Source organism: Phodopus roborovskii, unplaced genomic scaffold, assembly GCF_943737965.1.
Source record: "Phodopus roborovskii unplaced genomic scaffold, PHOROB, whole genome shotgun sequence".
NCBI lineage: Eukaryota > Metazoa > Chordata > Mammalia > Rodentia > Cricetidae > Phodopus > Phodopus roborovskii.
In genome coordinates, this window is record NW_026126540.1 from 17925354 (window position 1) to 17946008 (window position 20655).

Genomic DNA, 20655 nt, shown 5'->3' on the forward strand with positions numbered 1-20655 from the left:
GGCAGGAAGATCTCTGTGAGTCTACACCCTGGTCTACAGAGAAAGTTCCAGGACAGCTAGGGCTACAAAAAGAAACCCTGAACATGCACCACCTTAAAAAAAAAAATCTTGAAATTCAAAAGGGACTGGAGTACAGCCCAGTGATAGAGTACTGGCCTATAGTACACAGAGTATCCTTGGCATGGTACAAATGGACACTAACAAAGGGCATTCCACAGACACTGTACCTAGCCAAGCAGGGTTTGTGATTTCTATAATCAATTTTAAAGCTAAAGTAACAACATTATTCATTCCTTAGCAATTCTTAAACTTTTCCAATCCTATCAGATACTAATGTGCTCCAAAAAGGTTATCCAAGAGATGTGTACTACGGGAGCCAGCCCAGCTTTCCCGAGTGCATTTCCTCAGTAAGAGCTGGAGCCGCTCTGGCTTGTTCACTCTCATCATGAATCTCCCAAAGCAATCTTTCTTTCTCATCAAAGGAGTAGATATCAAATTGCTGCTGATATCTGAGAACACCCAGGAGGAAAGGAGAGATGGGGAGACGAGAAGGAAGAAAGTCTTCAAATAGTGCTTTCCTGGCCTGCAACCAAATACAATTACAGAGCATGCACAAAAGATGAAGTCAAGATATCACAAACAGAATCTTCACCAAGGCCAATTACACTGACAGCTTCCTCAACTGGAGTGTGAGGTAACAGGCAAGCCTCTCCAGAGGCCTTGTGCCCAGAATCCGCAATGGTCCTGGTCAGTCCCCACTTCAGGCAGCCTTGGCCGTGAGGCACTAACATTTTACCATCTAGTGATACATGGCAATGCCAATCAAGCTTTCTCAAAAAGCAGACTGGCTTTAAATGTTAGCAACTGTGATGTCATTCTTAAAATTATAAAAAAAAAAAAAGTTACTAAAAGGTATAAAATAATACTAATGGCTTCATAATAGAGATTAAATATGAATGTATTAAAACAGAAGGAAAACCTGGGTGCTGAGCTGTACCCCAGAGCATACGCTCATGAATTATTAAATAAATGAGAGGGGGGCAATCTACATAGAAAATTCTAGCAACCTGTGTTGATGTAGCTTATTTCTATGTAATAAATTTGACTCCAAAGAATATGGTGTGAAAAGAGGTAGTAAGTTTGGGCGGGGAGATGTAATAGACACAACAGTGGTACACGCCATTAACCCTGGCACTTAGGAGGCAGAGGCAGAACGATCTCTGTGAGTTCAAGGCCAGCCTAGCCTATAAAGTGAGTTCTAGGACAGCCAGGACTAAAAAAAGAAACACTGTCTCGAGAGGAAGAAAAAAAGAAAGGTAAAGGAAAGAGAAAAAAAAAAAAAAAAAAAAAGGTTTAGAATCAAAGGAGAAAGTAATGGAGAAAGTAAAGGGAACATAGCATATACTCTTCCTTGATGTGACCAGATGGCAAGGACCCTGTCTTTAGGCCTTCCTCCCCAACAGCTCAGTCCATTCAACCATGAGAAAAAATATCAGACAAGCTGAAATTCAAAGATATCATGCAAAATACCTGACCTCCTCAAAAGACCATCAAAACTGAGGAAACCAACAAGTTTAGAACCAACTATGCCCAAGGAAACATGGCATCTAAAACTTCACATGGGATCCTGGGACCTAAAGCCGAGGAGCCCATGATCATATTTAAAAGCAAAGGGGCTCCACCACAGGTGAGGAACTTCCGAATTTTGCCTTTAAAAGATGTATAGGACTAAAATCAAGGTATAAGTATCCATTCACTCCCACTGATGTAAATGGCTGAATAACAAAATAGCTAAGCCCCCACAGAGAAGAAGGCAGACAATCTGCACAGACAAAGCTAAACTCCACTGACGATTCAGCCCTGAAAAGAGTATTAGGAAAACATAAAGAACAGGACTTGGTTCACAGTAAGACACCAGCATTGGCTTCACAGCAGTAAATGTACCAGAATATTAGAAGATGTTAACATGACAACAGCATAACCTGGGAGATAATCATATGAGACCTGTCTTTGGACCTCTGTAATATCCTTGTAAATCTTTATCTATTCTAAAGCAAGTCTCCGTGTATTTGGCCTTTGCCTTTGGTTTTATAAGACATGGTCCTGTCTAGTTTAGGAGAACTTCAAACTCACAGTATTGCTAAGGGTGACCTTGAACTCCCCCAATCCTCCCACCTCTGCCTCCTCCCAAGTGCTAGGGCTATGGGAAAATCTACCATGCCCAGTTCAAATGTTTATTTTTAAAGTCACAAGATATTGAACTGGTGTGAAGAAGTTTTTAAAAACCAGTTGAACAATGACATTTCTGCAGTAGAGAAGTCAAGGAATAGTTCATTCATGGACCAGTGACTAATTGACCCACCCCATAACATTGCACTGAGATAATTCTTGGAACCTCAGAATCTCCATATCTAGAACTGGACACAAAGAAGGTCTCCAACAGGAGCCTTCCATCTATGTCATATTATACCTTAACACATCAGGAGCAGTCTCAATCCCAAAAAGCCTAACAGACGAAACAAAACAGAGTGGCAGAGTACTGTAGCAACATGAAGTCCTCAGTCCAGGCTGGTCCACCTGTGACCACGAACGGGCTACTAAGGCATTCTTAGGGAACAGAGAAGTTCCTAAAGCTGTGATGTTACTACTAAGAACATACTAGAACAGCACGAAGAAGCTAATTCAGCATTCCTACTACTGGCTGACATACTACATACAAGGCAATGTGGGTCTTGTTTGGTGTGCTATGTTCAGCACCGGGCCCAGAGTCTGACCTCAACAGGTGTTTCTGAACAAGAGGGAAGTTATAAACACACCACGAGAAAAGCAAGGCTAAGGTGTGGTAAACAGGGAGTACTGCCAAGAGTTTTCTGTACCATTTTTAAGCAAAATCAAAGTGATTACTAGAGAATGTGGACTTCTCTGAGGTCAAAGAAAAAGGTATACTATAGACAACATTAAACACATAAACAGAGACACGTGGAGATTTCAGATGCATCCAGTGAGGGTAGAGATGCCTGGCAGGCAATAATCTGCCCCTGCTTTCCTTACCTCTGTTCTTGAGAAGGCTCCTCCATGTCCTCTTCAGAATCACCCTGCAGTAAAAGAACATCCATTAACAACTGTCCCAAACAAATACAATCCCCAGCAGTGGGAGGATGAGCTGCAGTGAATGCCTACAAGTGACTGACACCAGCAGTCAAAAGAGATTTATAACAAACAGTGTTACACTGGGGGCTCTTGAGATTACTGATCTTCCAGGATGTAACTTTGGGTCCCAACACCAACATCAAACAACCAACAAGCACCTGTAACTCCACCTCCCAGGGAACAAATACCCTCTTCTGGCTATTATGGGCATCACACATACCTGTACATACTCAATGACATACACACAGACACAAATAAAAATAAAATCTTTTTGTTTAATGATGTTATAAAGCCATAAACTAGCAAGTGGTCTCTTAGACATTCATGTTGAGTAAATAACCTACTAGTTTAAAAACACAGCCTAAACATAATTTCAAAATAAGTTAGATATCACTGAACAGCCTTTTTTAACACTGTAAGTTTAATCACATAAGATACTAATAAAAATGTCTAAGTATAGAAAATATATTTAGACACAGTGGCCTAGTCCCAGAACTCGAGAGGCAGAAACAGGTGGAGTTAGAGATTAACACGGTGTACATAATGAGTTCAAGTTCAAGGCCAGTTATATATAATAAATAAATAAATCTTTAACAAAAAAAAAAAAACAAAACAACAACAACAAAAAAAAAAAAAACAGAAAAGACATTATGTAGCTCAGGCTTCTATCTGACATCAATCAAAAGGCCACTGATTTTGTAAATGCAACTGAAACATCAGCAAGGTGGACACAGAAGAAAGCCAAGTTCAGCTAAGCACCCGCAGTACCCACCCCACATTACCCCTAGTGGCATTCTGCTTCCCTGAAGCTTTGGGCATCCTGACTCACCAGCTTTTCCTTCCCAGTCCCTCTGCTCCTGGTGCAGCTGGCCCTCTAGCCCTTCCTCCTATCTCAGAGTCCTTTGCACGATAGCTTCAGCATGTTGGGTATGGAGCGATTGCTCAGTGGTTAAGAGGCATTACTATTCTTCCAGAGGACCTGGGTTTTAATTACTACATCAGGCAATCAGGCTCATAACCACCTGTAACTTCTGGCCTCCCCCAGCATTAGGTACCCATATACACTATAAACCTTTAAAAAAAAAAAAAAACAAAATAACAACACAAAAAAACAAACAAACAAACAAACAAAAAAAAAAAGCCTCCAACATGTTAGCCCAAACTGAAACTACTGAAACTACAAGGGCAAGACTGCTATTTTCTGTTCTTTCACTCAATCCCACTGCAGACATCCCACCAAAGCCCATCATTCTCCAAGGCCAGATCTCAAGCCTCCAAGGCAAGTTGCTCTGCAAGGCACCAAGCCTAGCAAACAGTCACAGCAGTGACTACAGACATGACGCACTGCTTACAACTTGGTCTTATTTCCAAATGCCAGGACATAGACTGTCTTGAGCACATAGCCCAACATCAGCAGTGCCTGCAGAGGTTGGTTTGGATAAAACCAGCAAGCAACACACACACACACACACACACACACACACACACACACACACACACACACACACACACCGCTTCTGCTGAGGGCACCATCACAATGCTAACTCTTTACTGCTCACTCTCCACCCTCTACTGCCAACTGGAAATTCAGATCTGGCCATTCTCCTCTGTCCTGTCCAGTGGCCCACCATCAATACCCCTGAGGCCTGTCCTTTTTGCTGTGCTGACAGACACACCTCCACTCCATCCTGCAAACCTCACAGCAGTACCAGTCTTCTTCCACATCACTCCTTGCTGCCCATTGTATGCCTAGCTTACAGTGTCCCTGCTCAGGATGACCCAAAGGCTGAGGCAAGAAGGTAGAGAGTTTCCAGACCAGCCTGGACTAACAGTGAGACCCTGTCATCTCAAAAACCAGAAAGTGTTCCAAAAGCTCCCACCGTTCATGAGACATACTCCAAGATCTTTCAGGAAGGGTCTGTGTGAAGGGTCTGCCCAGTGCAACCCAGCACAGACCTGACACACCCATCCCCTCCTTCCAGACCAACAGGCTCTGGTTGTAATTTTAAAAGTCTGAGTAGAAACTGGTCTACATGTCCACCATGTAATACCCAGGGTTGAGCCCCTCCTGGCCTAAGGCTTTAAGTGATTCTTCTGGGAGACACTGGCCTCTTCTCTCAGTTCTTGAGTTCCGGCACTTGAAGGCTGTTCCAAGCATTGCCAGCTTTATCTGCTCGAGAGAACCAAGTTCTCAAAGAGCAAGATCAAATCCTCTTTATTCCTACCAGCTCCCGTGCCGCCCCAGGGCCCTTGCATTGGCTATTTCAATCACTTGCTGCTTTCAAGGGCTGGCTCAAGTATCTTTTCAAAGTGGCACACATAGATGGCTTAAACTAAAACAAACATTCCCATCATGGCACCTTCCTGTCTGCATACAACACATATGCCCTTCAAACACACTGCATCACTTAGAACTTCTGTGCTTCTCATCATCCATGTGCCTCTATGTAGACGGCAGAGTCCACACGGGCAGGTGTTTTGGTTTTACTGTACAACCATCTGCCCTGAAGCAGTGCTTAGCCAGCAGGCTTACCACAGTCCAGCTGTCTCTTAGATTCTAGTACTCAGAATTGTTGAAAACTTCTAAGCAACTTTCTCTAGATGTAAATAGAACTTTTAAGTTCTTATCCTCCAACATAGGCACTTTAATCACCACCACAGTGCTGATCAGAAGGTACTGAAACACAGCACTGGCAAAAAGCTCAGGTCTGGGGCGAAACACTTCCTACGTTCAAATCCTCCTCTGCTACTTTCTTTTATTTTTGGTTTATGCTTTTATTTTTGTTTCTCGAGACAGGGTTTCTCTATGTAGCCTTGGCTGTCCTGGAGTTCACTCTGCAGACCAGGCTGGCCTCCAACTCACGAGATCTGCCTGCCTCTGCCTCCTGGGATTAAAGGCATGTTGCACCACTGCCCAGCATTTTTTTCTTTTGGTTTTTTTGCTACTTTCTTATTGCAGTGGGTGACTTACTTAGCTGCATTGTACCTCACTGTCATCAGTTATAAAATCAGGCAATAACATGTCACACACTACAGGGTATGAATATGAGCGAAGACCACACAGTGCTGGCAGTTCTCAACCCATGTTTGTTATTATTTTTCAGTGTTGACAGAAGGAGATTAAGCCAAAAATAAATCTCTGTCAAAAAGAACTAGTTAATGATTCACTGACCAGAGTTGCATGCTATTACATAATACTGTACCTGAGATTACAACAAACAAATAGATGTTCACTGTACTGTTTCTGCTTTCACTATTCTGCCAACAAGACATGGAATTTTTAAAGATAAGATTTTCTTCTTTGTCTCTAAATCGGAGAGGTTCAGCTGTGCTGTGCCAATGCTGGGCGGGGCCACCCATCCCACCCATCCCACTCCATCCCACCAAGGCCCCATGCTAGATCCTGCCTCTCCATTTCTGCTCTCAGAAATGATTCAGGAGTGATCCCATGCAGACTGGGACACCTGCTTAAGTCAAAACAAATGCAGTTCTCACAATAACACAACAATGCACACTTAGGCATTTCATCTGTGAACTTCAGGACTGAGTAACTTCACAAATAATAAAGTGGGGCCAGACATGACAACTGCCTCTCCTCCAATGGCATCATGTGTGACTATTGAATGTCCACTACATAGGGAATATTGTGGTCACAGCAGAGCTCTCAAACCTCAGCAACCAGATTCATGTATGGAAACCAAGTTGAGACAACATAGCACACAGAAGCAAAGAAAAACAAAACAGGACAAGAAATGCAAAAAAGGAGGAGATGATGGCGATAGCATGAAATCCAAGAGACTCACAAAGGACCCAGACATAAGGTGCCCTTATAGTCAACATCTATGGCTCACACACACCACTGACAGCACACTGGACTCAGCGGATCCAGTGCCAATCTAGAGAGTGTCCCAAGAAGTGACAGGAGAAAGAAACAAGGTCAGACTGCTGAACCCCAAAGGCCATCACAGATCAAGGGAACATCACCCTACATACACCTGGGTCACTAAGGCACACAAAGCTACCACTAAACAGCTAATGAAAAGATGTGTGATTTCTTTATCAACACTACTTTGGATTCAGGTGCTGTATAATCAGAGGATGGGGGAAAGATCTGTAACTCTAACAATAAAGCCAAATATGCCTGATAATAATTTTTCATGTTACTATACCAAATAATTTCCTAACAGGAGACTACATAACAAAAATATATAAATAGGGATGGGCAATATAGTTCATTGCTACCACTTGCCTAGCAAGCACAAGGCTCTGGGTCCCATCCTCAGGACGGACACACACACACACACACACACACACACACACACACTGGGTCCCTTCCTCAGGACACACACAAACACACCACAAAAAAACATCAATGTCCGCTTAACCACAAAGCCCATCATACTGTTATCTGCCCTGGTACAGCCCCTTCAGCAAGGCAAAGTGTTTACATTTTCCAGTGACAGAGCTTATGAGTTGGCTAAGAAACCACCAAGATGACAAGCAACCTGGATCATTAAGTTCTAAGGTCATCCTCGGGAACGCCTGTAAAATTAGTATGAAAAATACCCAACTCTGAAGGTGTGAAAGCTGGTAACAGAGGTATGTTGGGCCCAGATATAGCCCAGTGACTAAAACACGTGTTTATTTAGCACATGCAAGGTCCTGGGCTTAATCTCTAACAACAATAACTACAACAACAAGGGTGAACTGGTAAGATTCATACCTAGACAGAGACAAGAGGGTCTGGCAGCTTGGAACAATTAATGAATGAGTTACAAGTTCTTAATCACTCAGAAAAATTAAAAGGAAAAAAACACTTCTGTATAAATAATCAATATTGGGCAGATCGATTGTTCCTTAAGTGCATCCTGATGTTTACCTCTCATGGACAACTTTTAGGTTCCAAAGCCTTTTAGTCTTCCTGACATGACACCTATAAATATTCTCCACAGACTCTTATGACATACACAAGGAAACCTTCTGGAAATAATTCTAAATTCCTTGGAAAGAATTCCTTCCAAATGACCTTTTTCAGAACACCCTGTATCTAAGACACACACATCCTTCATCCCTGCTCAGGCATATGCACAGTGGTACAATATCTCAAGGGCACACATACAGAGATGATATATGAAGAAAATTATTGTGAATATTAGTTTCACTTTCACCACAGCATTGGTTAAAACACCTTAGCTATCAATGTCTCTCTCTATGGTGAGTATTCTGGAATGACCCCTTCTCCACCTTAACCATTTTTAGAACAAACTACACTATGCAAATAAAGTAAAATCAAGCCAGAAACTGGGCATTTTATAAAAAATAACTTTTGAGCCTATAGATGAAGTAATGTTATCATAGGCCTTGCTATTTCCATTCCTGGGCACAAAGAATATAGCTTTCACGAAGGCAGAAATAAACAATGTCTATAATCTATTTTCTGTCTAGGATGGATTCTGTCACTACCCAGTTAAGACAAGGAGACTTCAATTGAGCCAAAATGCAAAGGCAAATCTGTACATCTTAAGCTGGGAAGAACCTTCCCAGGAATACTTGAAGACAATCTCATTTGGTAAATCTGGTGGTTGGAGCCAGGTCCTATGGAAGACATATTTTCTTGTAGCTGCAGCTGAGGGATGAAACAGGAAGATGGCTTGAGATGGCTTGAGTGTAGAAACCTGAGGCAATACTGCAAGACCTTGTTTTAAAATTTAAAACAGAAAAGAAAAACACCCACAAAAGGGACAGTGACAATGACATGGTGGCAGTGAAAGTATCTGGTAGAGACCAGAGATGACATTCAGAATTCTCTGGCTCAAAGGCCACTCATGCCACTGTTAAAAGCAATTGATATTCACAAAATATGACTACTTAAAGTAAACATACCATGTGCTTCGTTTGGTTCTCAGCTAAGACTAGGAATGATTTTGACAACTTTGGATTTTGTTTGTCTGTCCCACACCCACACCCCTTCTTTCAAAACATGGATTATTTAGAATCAAGGGTAAAAAAAAATCCATTTGGTAATACACTTTTAGAAGAAAGACTACTTGTTGGAGGGGCTTCCTCTCAAAAGGTGGGTCTCCTGCAGCCTCCTGGCCTTCAGAAATGATCTGGGAAATTGTTTTCTAAAAGAAAATCACCTCTCTGCCTATCAGCTGTTATTTATTAGCCCTGGTCAAATGAATATTCCAAATATCTCAAAGCCAGTACTGTCAAGGCTTCACTTGGGAAGAAAGATAAACCTGGAGACTTAGAGAAGTTTCAGTTCAACACTCTGATTTTAATGCTGCCACCAGCATAAACAGTAAAAAACACTTTGAAATTTACCACATGTAAGTTATTCTTCTACCATTCAACAACACCCCCCCACCCCACCCCCACCCCGCATTCTGGGTCTCCACTGCACTGCTAATGAAAACAGTCATCAAAATTACATTTGAATGGGTGCCTTCTGCAAGTCAATGAGAATTTCTTGCATAACTGAAACATCCTATTCAAGACAAAAGCTTTGCAACATCCCATCCGTTGCAGCCTGAAGCCCTCTATGCTACAGATTCCCAATAAAACGATAGCAATTATTTTTCCACATGTAATCATTATATCACGGGGGGGGGGGGTTGAAAAAACCTGAAATTCAGGTTCTTCAGTGGGTGTATTCTAATAGGAATTAAAGACATTTGGAGAAAATCCAAGAGTATACTCCTTTAAAGTCACTTCTTCATCCCAAAGCTACTTAGGCTAATGGCAGGCACCACTCACTAACATTTATGAAATCAATATTCCCATTGTGTTCAACCCTCCAGCTACTTGCCATCCACACCACACCCGCTTGATTAGAGACAGCAGTGCAGACCCAGAACCAAGTCCTCTGCCCACCCTGGACCACTAGCCAGGAGCAAAGCAGGGAGACACACAACCCTGCTGAGATGGTCTGGGCATCCACCTTCTGAACTTGGGGCGGGCCTGACTCACACCCTGTCACATGGCGCAGGAGGAGGCCGAAGGGCCACCGTTGCCAGGTGTTCAGGCTCGGCACGACCGTTTATTTGCCTTGCAAAGTGACCCGAACGCTTCGGTGCCACTAGGGGAAGGCCGGCTGCCTCCAGGCCTCTCCTCCCTCGTACGCCTACACCCGCCCTGTCACCTGGTCCTCCTCACCTGAGTGGGCAGCAGGAGTTCCCCTTCTTCTGCCTGCCACAGCTCCACCACGTTCGGCAAGGGCTCAATCGCTGCACGGACACCAAAAAACACACCGCGTTTGTAATGCAAGGAAAAGAAACGCTTCCTGTTTCCTCGCCCGTCCCCCGTGCCACCCGCCTGCCCCAAACAAGTCTCCTTCTCCTCTCGCAGCGGAGGCCACCCGAGGAGTGAGCCGAGGATGCAAATACAATGTCCAGTCGGCGGGCCCCCCGGGTCGAGGGGGCGAGGGCATGCGGGTTTGGTCCGTACTAGGGGACGAGGCCGCCTCACGAGGCACGGCGATCCCCAGGCCACCGGGCTGGGGGAACAAAGCTGCAGGAAGCCGGGCGCGGCGAGGCACCCGCGCGCCACACAAAGCGGGGGATGCGCCCGGGGCGCAGGGGCCCGCGCACAAAGGCTCCGGGGCGCGCGCGGCTAGCGGTCCCCAAGCCCCGCGCTGCTCGCTCCTGGTCCGGCCTAGGGCCGCCGAGAGGATGCTGCGGTCGCAGGACTGCAGCAGCCCGTCTTCCCCAGCCTCCCGGGTCCCCTTCCTCCGCGATCCCTCACAGATTTCAACAGTTCCCTAAAAGAAAGGGGGGGCGGGGCGGCGAGGACAGCCAGCCCCGACGACGGGCTGACCTTGTCCCTGAGCCCCTCCCGGACGGCAGCAGGACAACAGGACCTGGAAGACGCCCAGCAGAAGGTTCACGGCAGCGGCCGTGCGGCGGTAGGCGCCGGACTGCGGGCGCCGGAGCCCCGCCATGCTGGTGCTCGCCGCGCTCGCAGCGATCTCGTTCTCTCGCTTGCTGGCGCCGCGGCCGCCTAGCCGCGCCCCGGGCCCGCCCCCGCGCCCTGGCCCCGCCCCGCCTCCGGCCCCGCCCCCTGTTGGTCCCGCCCCCGCAGCTGTTGGACTGCTGCTCAGCGCCCGCGCTCCGCTTGCTCCGGAGCGTGTGTGCCGCGCAGATAGAAGGGGGCGGGGGGTGGAACGCGGCGGGGAGCGGAGGGACGAGGACAATGCGAACGCTCGCGGCGCGCAGCACGTGCCCGAGGGCCCCTAGCAGCTCAACTCCGGGGGATGGGACTTGCGGCTCACAGGGAGAGGGTGCTCGTGTGAACTCTCTGGGGTTCTCTTTGTTGGTGACACCCGCGTAGCGGTGGGGACAGTAACCCCGGGCGAGGGGGTCCTGAGAATGAATCGTAGCCCAGCGCGAGGCCTTGAACAGGATATTAGTGGAAATAATGCTGTGGTTGTCAGGAAACGCGAGTGCAGCCGCATAGCTACTGCCAGTTATGCAGCGAGGATATCCGGTGGCTGCGAGGTCTGTAATTTAGAATAAAAGGCTCTCCCAACACCCTAGAGGCTGACCTCAGCGCCGCGTGGCGGTAATGTGCTCGGCACCCTCTGTGGAGACCGTCCAAATAGAGACAGGTGGGAGAGCTTCATTGTAGTTTAGACCTTCAGAGACCCTGCAAATAAATGTTCCCACCTTCGGAATTAGACTGCAAAAGTGAGCGAGTCAACTAAATGTAATTGAAGTGTGTGGTCGCCTTCCCATTTCCAACGTTAATAAGCCGTGTAAGTCATACTTGGAAACATATTTTCTGACTCTGTTTTAAGTTGATTTGCTGTGTGCAGCAAACGTAGCTTGTATGAAATTCAGAGTGTGAGCTGTGCAGGATAAAGAAGGGACATGATGGCGCACACCTGCCTGCTTACATTGATCTAATGCTTAATTGCTTCTGGTGCCTTCCAGTCTAGACTATGGAAAAACGTGGTCATACAGCAGTTCAGATGCTGGAGAAGGACAAAAGGAACGATGGACCTAATCTCGATGCCTGGATATAACTCTGAGATTAAACCATCAGATTTCTTTGCCAGGCTTAAAATTTGATAAAAAGCAAATGTCCACATAAAAAAAGTCACTTTGTTTGGCCCAACTTGAACAACTGCAATTGTTTACTTTTTCCCTAGATTCCCTGGATCGTCACTACCACGGATCTCAGGTCTCATCCCATTGTGACCCTTTTTTTCCTCTTCTTTCACTGGGTTTATAGTTGCCCCTTGGACACTGGGATTCCCACGCTGTGTTATAGGGCCTCAGAAAAAGAAAGGAATATACACTGGGCTGAGCCTGCCTAGCATGTGGGCTCTGGGTTCAATTCACAGCACTACAAAATCCACACTTGCATAGTTCACGTTAGGTGTTTTCAGTTTGTTTCCAATGAAAAGTTCCCTTGAAGGCCTATGTATTTACTGTATACTAATTTTAAATCTATACTAAGAAAGCAAGCAAGCATTGACAGCAGGTTTAATTTAAAAGTCACAATGAAAACACAGAATTTTAAATTATTTTACCTTTTTACTAATTTTACCTTTACTAAGTCTCAACTAAAAAGAAGAATTAAGACAGGAATATTGCTGTAGGCCACATTTGAGTGTGCTCTCATTCTCCTACCAAAAGCTTTTCAGGGCAGCCTGATATTTTCACGTTGAGGTCTTTACCAAGAGGGTAATGCTAGCTGACTGTTGTTCACCAAGCCAGAAGCATGTATCTGCAGTGCCATAAGGCTAGAGAAGGGTACAGGATCACACAGCTGTCTTCTTAGATAAATCTGACCCACTTAGCCCTCTCTGGAGGCATGGTTCATGCTGACTCACGAACAACAGGAAAGTTATGGCCCTCAAACAGCTTCCAAGCTTTAAAGTAGCGTTGTTTTTAAAAGATGATACCTGTGTATTTGTGCTGTGTTTATGATGTCCCTCTTGTCAACTGTAGTGGGTCACAGACTATTAGAGCTAAGAATTTGAGAAAAATCTTTATTCCTTTTATTTAACTATGTTTTTTTTTTTTCAGTTAAATCTACATCATAAGCTAAAACCAAAGCAAAAAACAATAACAACAAAATTCTGGCTACTAGAAATGCTGAGGCAGGAGGATAGAGAGCCCTCAAGGCCATCCTGTAGGCAACAGAGTTCATGCAGAGACCACATAGGCAGTTGTGTGAGACTTTGTCCCAAAATTAAAAAGGAAAAGCAGGCTAGGGATGTGGCTCAGTGGTAGGGCCCTTCCACCACCCACAAGACCCTGGCTTTAATCCCTAACACCATGAAACTGCAATAACAAAATAATTGATTCTCGTTTTGAAATATTCATGATGTTAACAATGTTTTTAACCCTTTTAAAAAATTTAGTGCAGGTGAAAAGCAAATCTATATACAAATTGTGTCTCAACATATCCTACATAAACTTGACTCACGTGGTAAGCCCCAACCACCCTAACCTCTAATCTAGAGAATATTAGACATGCAAAGTCAGAGAGGGACTGTGAAGACAAAAGGAAATAAAGCACGGTAAACATCTACCATTAGGTGCTCAATAAATGATGGAAATTGTGTTACTATTTATTTCCTTTGTGGAGGTGTGTCACACCCATAAAGTGTTAAATTCGGTAATAATGCTTCAAATGCATGAATTACCTATTTATTATCATACCATTTACCACTCAAACATTGGGATAATTCATGTGTACATAGCAGCCTTCTGCTGACCCATCTGTCTATCACTTTTAGGCCTCACCCCAATGAAACAAGACCAAGAGTTTCACTAAGCACCCACCACAACTGGGATCCAAGCTTCTGCTCTGGCTAGAAGGAAATGTCCACAGTGGGGTAGAAACCTATGGTACTGTATTCCTGAGATGCAAAATGCCCCCTGACTCAAAGGTACTTTTCTTGCTAGGACTTTCTTTAGAATTATTATCATTATTATCTGGCTTTTTTGGAGACAGGGTTTCTCCGTGTAGTCCTGGCCCTCTTGGAACTCACTCTGTAGATCAAGGTGGCCTCAGAACTCACAAAGATCTATCTGCCTGCCTCTGTCTCCCAAGTGCTAGTATTAAAGGTATTAAAGGCACGTGCCACCACCACCTGGCTAGAATTATTTTTACATGTATTTATTTGTGTGTGTGTATGTGTGAGTGTATGTGTGCATGGCTTAAAGGCCAACCCACAAAGTCACTCTTTTTTTCCACCACATGGATTCTAGGGCTTGAACTATACAGGCCTTAGAGGCAATTGTCATTACCTGCTGAGCCACATCCTTAGCCCCTGGGCTATAACTTTACCCCATTTTACCTCCTGAAGCCTCCAGGCTGCCCTGTAAGAAGGTCCTCATCGAATGCACAAACTGGGTATATTAAGATTTCCCAAGTTTCTAAGTTGTTAGAAATAAGTTTCTTTTGGCCAGGCAGTGGTAGTGAATACCTTTAATCCAGGCATTTGGGAGACAGAGGCAAGTGGATCTCAGAGAGTTTGAGGCCAAAAAACAAAAGAGAAAGAAGAGGGGGAGGGGTGAGGGAGAGAGGGAGAGGGAAAGAGAGGGAAAGGTTTCTTTTCTTTATAAACTGCCCAGTCTGTAGTAGTCTGTGGTAACAGTGAAAAACAAAATAAGACATTATGCAACTTTCCTGGCAGCCTCTTCCTCCCATGTCCAACCTTTAAAGCTTTTACACCCTTCATGTCCTCTCTGAATGGACTCATATAGCCCTGTGACACTATTGTCTAAGGAGATGAGTCTCAAAAATTTAGCCCAACTGGAAGTTTCACACTCTTAATGCAACCACCTGCTTGTCATCAATAATAGCTCATTGTGTTACATGTATCTCAAACCTAGTGTCTCAAATTCTTAATTCCATCTATCCAAACATATTACTCCCTGGTCTTCTTAAGTTCAAGTTAATGGTACCACCATCTACCTAGTTCCTTGAATCATATTTAATTACTTTCCAGGAGTCATATTTAATTATTCTCCTTTATATTCTTTGAATTTATCAAAAAACAAAACAAACGAACGTGTCTACCTCCAGAATATTTCCCATGCCTTGCCTTTCCACCATCCTTGTTACTCCAGTACATGCTCCTCACTCTCTCATGCAGGTACCTATAAGTCCTTTTACTGTTCTCTCTGCTTCCATCTCCTTACATCTCAGTTGTACACAAGCCAGAATGGCCAATTAAAAATAGAGCTCAGGTTATGCGTGAAGTTCTCCAGTAGTTTCCTGTAGTAGAACAGAATGTTATGTTCGAGTAAGATTGTCCTGTAGGAAGTATGGGAGACCTATCCCTGCCGACCTTCTGACCACTTCTCCTGGCTTTTCCAGTAACCAGCACTGTGGTTCAGTGGTCTTCATGGTCCAAAGCCCACTAGTATTGAGTCTATATTTGAGCCCTTGTATTTTCTGTCTACAGGTCTTGGAGACTTCAGAAGAACCAGACAGAACTAGCACTGTGATCCTTATTTTATTTAGTAACTAAGGATGGGGATGGTGGGAACGACCTTCTTCATACCCTACCTCTTACTCACTTTACCATCCTGTCTCTTGAGGACAAAGAGACAAGAACATAGATTAGAACCCCACCCCTTTTTAAATCAGATTTTAATTCTACTAGATATGGGATATTTGTAGTATATTTAGAAAACCCTATGAAGACCCAGCTATAGTTGATAAGCTTATGGAACAAGCTGCAACTAGTTACAAGATGGCCCACCCACATGCTATTCTAGTGATAAATTACAGGCAAGGTAAAATTCAGTAAAAAATCTGTCATCTTTCTTTTGAGTCTCCATATATCTGAACATACAGACCTTGTCCCTCTATGGACCTCTGTGCATGCTGGCTCATGGTCTACTAATAGTTACCCATATAAACAGCTAAGACAGAAAATACATTAACTTAATTAGTTTCACTTTGTGACTGAAATTATCTACTTGGGAAATCAAAATGTATGGATCCCCACACTGCCATCCCTGTTTGTTTTTCTTCCTTAATCTTGGAAAAGATAAACTGTCCAAGAGCTGCAAGAAAATTGAGGCAATGCCTTGGTAAGCTGGTCTTGGGGAAACTATTATTCAAGATCCTACATAAACTTCAATATGAGACCAAGCCCTACTCTGGGAAGTAGAAGAAATGCTACCTACTTTTTCAACTCCATCACCATTTAAATCTTCAAGTACAGTAACTCAACTGCTGCTCTGAGAACTGATGTTAGAAATGCTCATGAAGAATTTAGGACATGCCAGCCCTGTCCTAAGCACTATGCCTGTAAGTTATTCCATACTTCCAATAACCCCCATAGGACATAGGCTCTTATATTATTACCATTTTACACAGTGTCTTAGTCTGTTCAGGTTGCTGTATCAAAAAACTTGACTGGTTGATTTTTAAATGACAGAGATTGCTTCCCCACAGTTCTGGAGGGAGGAGTCAGCATAGATCCCATGTCTGATGAAGACCCAACTCCTAGTTCATATATCCTATCTGTTTGATGTCTTTTCGTCATAGAAGCAGCAAGGAAGTTCTCTGAGGTCTCCCTTACAAGGCACTAATCCCATTCATTAGGGTTCCTCCTTTATGTTAGTGATTTTTCTCACCACTGTAGCAGGTTATCTGGCAGAAACAACTTGAGAGGCTAGGCTCCAGCTCCTAAAGGTTCCATAACCTCCCCAAACAGCAGCACTAGTTGGGGACCTACTCAGGAGCCTGCGGGGCATTTCATATTCAAATTATAACAACCCTCATGACCTAATCACTTCTCAAAGTGCCACCTCCGAACACTACCACAAATGAATTGGAGGAGGTACTGACATTTGGCAAACAGATAAGAAAGGTGTCATAAGTCATAAAGGCAATACTAGAACTCAGAACAAGTTCTTAATCTATACTTTTGAACAATGGGGCAATACTCCTTAACATCCTCAAATGGACAGATGGTTAATGCTAACCACTGTTGTAACAGTGATCATTTGAAGGTATGTAACCAGATGGAGCTGAATGATATATAGCCCAGTGGTTGAGCACATGCCTTGGCATCCTTAAGGCTCTGGGTGCAAATTTAAGAACAACAACAACAACAACAAAAATAAAACCATGTAATTAGAAATATTAAACAAAAGGCACCATGGCACCAGTGATGTAGCAAATTTTTTAAGATAATATCAAAACCACAGAGACAGTTTCTGGCTATTGAATGTTCTATGGTCCCAGAAGCAACGCTATACTGAGCACCAGTGATGGGGGTTTTCTTCTTGCCCTGTAACTAAGTAATCCATGTATACTCTCTGAATTAACTTCTCTAACTGTAGCTGTACCAGGGGCTCTCCAGACTCACTGTACACCAGCCCCTGAGCTAAATGACCACTTATCAGACGTAGCCATCTGAGTAATCTCCCTGTAACATGCTTTACAGGCTTTATGGCACTTTATGAGTCATAGAATGCTACAACCTCTAAGGTCCTTTCCACTTCTATCCTTGAGTGGTTTTCTGTCCTAACCTGATAGCTTAAAAGCAAAAACCTGCATTTAAAATTCATCAATCATAATCTACCATGTAGAGCAATTTCACAGCTTCCTGGGTCTGCGTGCTTTCAAATTACAGTCATGTTAGATTTGGCACATGAAGTTCAAATAACAACCTGCTGGTTCAGCATTGGGAGTCAGATCTTAAGAAGAAGGAGCAATGTAGGAAAACTTTTTCTTTTCTTTTTCAGTTCTTTTTCAGTTCAGCCAAGCTCTTGGCAAAGTTAATAAAATGAATCTAAAGCAGAGGTCTGAAGAAGGCAAAGCCTGTGCATTTAGACAGGCGCTGCAGGAGAAGAGGTGTGGCTCCTAAAAGGATGGCACCGAGTCAATGCCAGGCCCACAGACACTATGACCTTCACAGATGCCCCACACTTCAGTTCTCCATCACGCTGGCCTGGATAAGGCTTCCTTACTGTGCCTCCAAAGGCTATCTACAACTGACCACCAACCAAAAAGAAATACCTCAGGTAAGCTTTGATCAGCCCATCTTCCTGTGATCGCTGTCTCTTTTCAAAATCTAACAAGAGCAGAAAAGAGCAGTGTCCCTTGCCTAACGTTCCAGCTGCAGCAGGCTGTGGGGGATCATTTCAGCCCAGAGGTTTGAGATCAATCTAGATATCAGAGTAATTCCCCACCTCTAAACAAATAAATAAACAACAAATAGATGACATCTTGGATATGTAGCATATACCTGAATAAAATAAAACAACAGAATGTCCTGTCAGTGACCGTGAAAGGAGCAAATGCTCACCTAGGCAGGGATTAAGAGAACCCCCCTCTGTCATGGAACTAAACATCAGAGCTAGGATTCAAACCCATGCAATCTAGCCCTTACTCTTCCAATATGCCAGGATTTCTCTCTCTTTCTCTCTCTCTCTCTCTCTCTCTCTCTCATGCACACACACACTCATTCTTTCCTCTCTCCTCTCTTTCTCCCCCTCTCCCCCCTCTCCCCCCTCTCCCCTGTCTGCTCACTAATCTCCCCGCCATGCCCCCCCCCCCGGCCGTATGTGTGTAAAAAAATAAAAGTATGCCCTATAGATTACCCACTGAGTTACTGAGAAGAACATCCTCACAGGACAACAGAATATGACATCTTAATTCCGCACCCCTTTAAACACACCCACTCCATGCTTCCATCAGAATAGAAGCTTCAGGTCACGATTAGTCCTCACTAATTTCTCGCCTGCACAGAAAACTAATTCCATTTGACTGGATCTTCACACCCTGGTTGGCCACTGCCCATGGGTGGAGAAACAGCCTGTCAGCTTAGGGAGAACACAGCAGCCAAACAGGACGTGCAGAGACACAACCTGAGGCAACCCCACCGCCAACAGTGGCTTGGAGGAACAGCAGGAAGCATCACAAACTGCAGCCAGATCTTGAAGGGAGCCCTCAGGACAGTGTATCAGAGCCAAGGGGCAGAATCACACACAGCGGGAGCGGGAACTTCAGTCCAAGGCTGCAGGGCAGCTGAAGGAAGGCTATGAGGGAGGGCTCCAACATCACACAGCTGCATTCCAGAGAGCTGGGGAAATACAGGATATAGGAGAAAGAACACTGTTTAGGGCTCATGAAACTTTGGTTCCCACTCTAGCTGGCTTCGTGCCCCCTACTCCTCCCTAGGGCCCTCACTTTGTGTGAGCACTTTAAACTGGAAGTGTGTGCTGGGATTGAAGCTTGAAGGTGGTTAATTAGCCAGGACACATTGCCAATTATCAGTGGATGAAATATGCAATCAGACTACAGCAGTAACAAACAATATTGCCAAACAGTAGTTAAAGGTCCAACTTGCCCCCGCCCCCGTATCAGTGCTTTTGTGCCAGCCTCTGAGCCCTCCCAATGGACATGGTGGAATGACTTACCCCATCCATCCTGAAACTTCAACTACATATTAAAGATTATCTGAGCCCTGAGTTCTTTTTAAAGATTTACCATTGTGTGTTTCTATGTATGTGTGCATGTGTGAGTGTGTTTGAGTGTGTGTGTGAGAGAGTGTGTATGTGTGTTTGTGTTTAAGGGAGTGTGTGTGAGAGTATGTGTGTGTGTGTGGTGTGCGTGTGTGTTTCTCTGTGTGTGTGTTTCTCTTTGTATGTACGTGTAGTGTGTATGTTTCTGTGTATTTGAGAGACTGTGTGTGAGAGAATGTATGTGTGTGTGTGTCTGTGTTTCTCTCTGTGTGGTGTGTGTATATTTCTGTGGGTGTGTAAGAGAGAGTGTGTGAGAGAGTATGTATGCATCTGTGTGTATCTGTGTGTTTCTCTGTGTGGGTGTATGGTGTGGTATCTGTGTGTGTTTGTGTTTGTTTAAGATAGTATGTGAGGGTATGTATGTGTGTGTTTCTCTGTGTGTGTGAGAGAATGCATGTGTGTGTTCCCCTCTCTCTCTCTCTGTGTATGTGTGTACATGTGCATGTGTGTATTTTTCTGTGTGTGTGAGAGAGTATGTATGTGTGTGTGTTCATATGTATGTTTCTGTGTGTGTGTGTGTGTGTGTGTGAGTGTGTGTGTGTGTGTGTGTGTGTGTGTGTTTAGGTCACAGGACAGCTTTTGGGGAGTCAGTTGTCTCCTCCATTATTACTATTATTGTTACTATTTTGAAGCAGAGTCTTTCTTTTGGTATCTGCCTCTGTCTGTGCTGCATCGGCCAGCTTCTAGCTGAATCTCCAGTCTCCATCACAGGAGTGCTGGGGTTACAGATGTGTTGCCATCCAAATCCAGCTTTTTACAAGGGTTCTAGGGATGAAACTCAGGTCATCACAGCTGAATGGCAAGCACTTTTACCCACTAACCATGTTCCCTGCCCCTGAATATTTTTATATCAATAGATTGCCTGACTCCGAAGTGCAAATCAAAACCGCTGTGGTAGCATTTTATTCTAATTAGTTTTGGTGTTGGAGACTAAACAACCCCAAAGCTTAACTCATGCTAACCCTCTATAGCTCCAGACCCTGCAGTGTCATTTTAT

General features: G+C 44.3%; 1 protein-coding gene across 2 annotated transcripts in view; it reads right to left on the reverse strand.

Moving 5' to 3' along the window:
- The window catches only part of Tmem131l (transmembrane 131 like), a 136280-nt gene extending 125116 nt beyond the window's left edge, over positions 1-11164 (reverse strand). The window contains exons 1-3 of one of the 2 annotated variants that reach the window (XM_051199446.1): positions 10969-11164; positions 10309-10379; positions 3052-3095 (exon numbers count right to left, since the gene is read on the reverse strand). In XM_051199446.1, coding sequence (XP_051055403.1) covers positions 3052-3095; positions 10309-10379; positions 10969-11092 — 239 coding nt within the window. In that variant the 5' untranslated portion in view covers positions 11093-11164. The remainder of the gene's footprint in view (positions 1-3051; positions 3096-10308; positions 10380-10968) is intronic. The other variant, XM_051199445.1, reaches the window with a different exon arrangement.
- Between the last annotated feature and the right edge of the window lie 9491 nt (positions 11165-20655).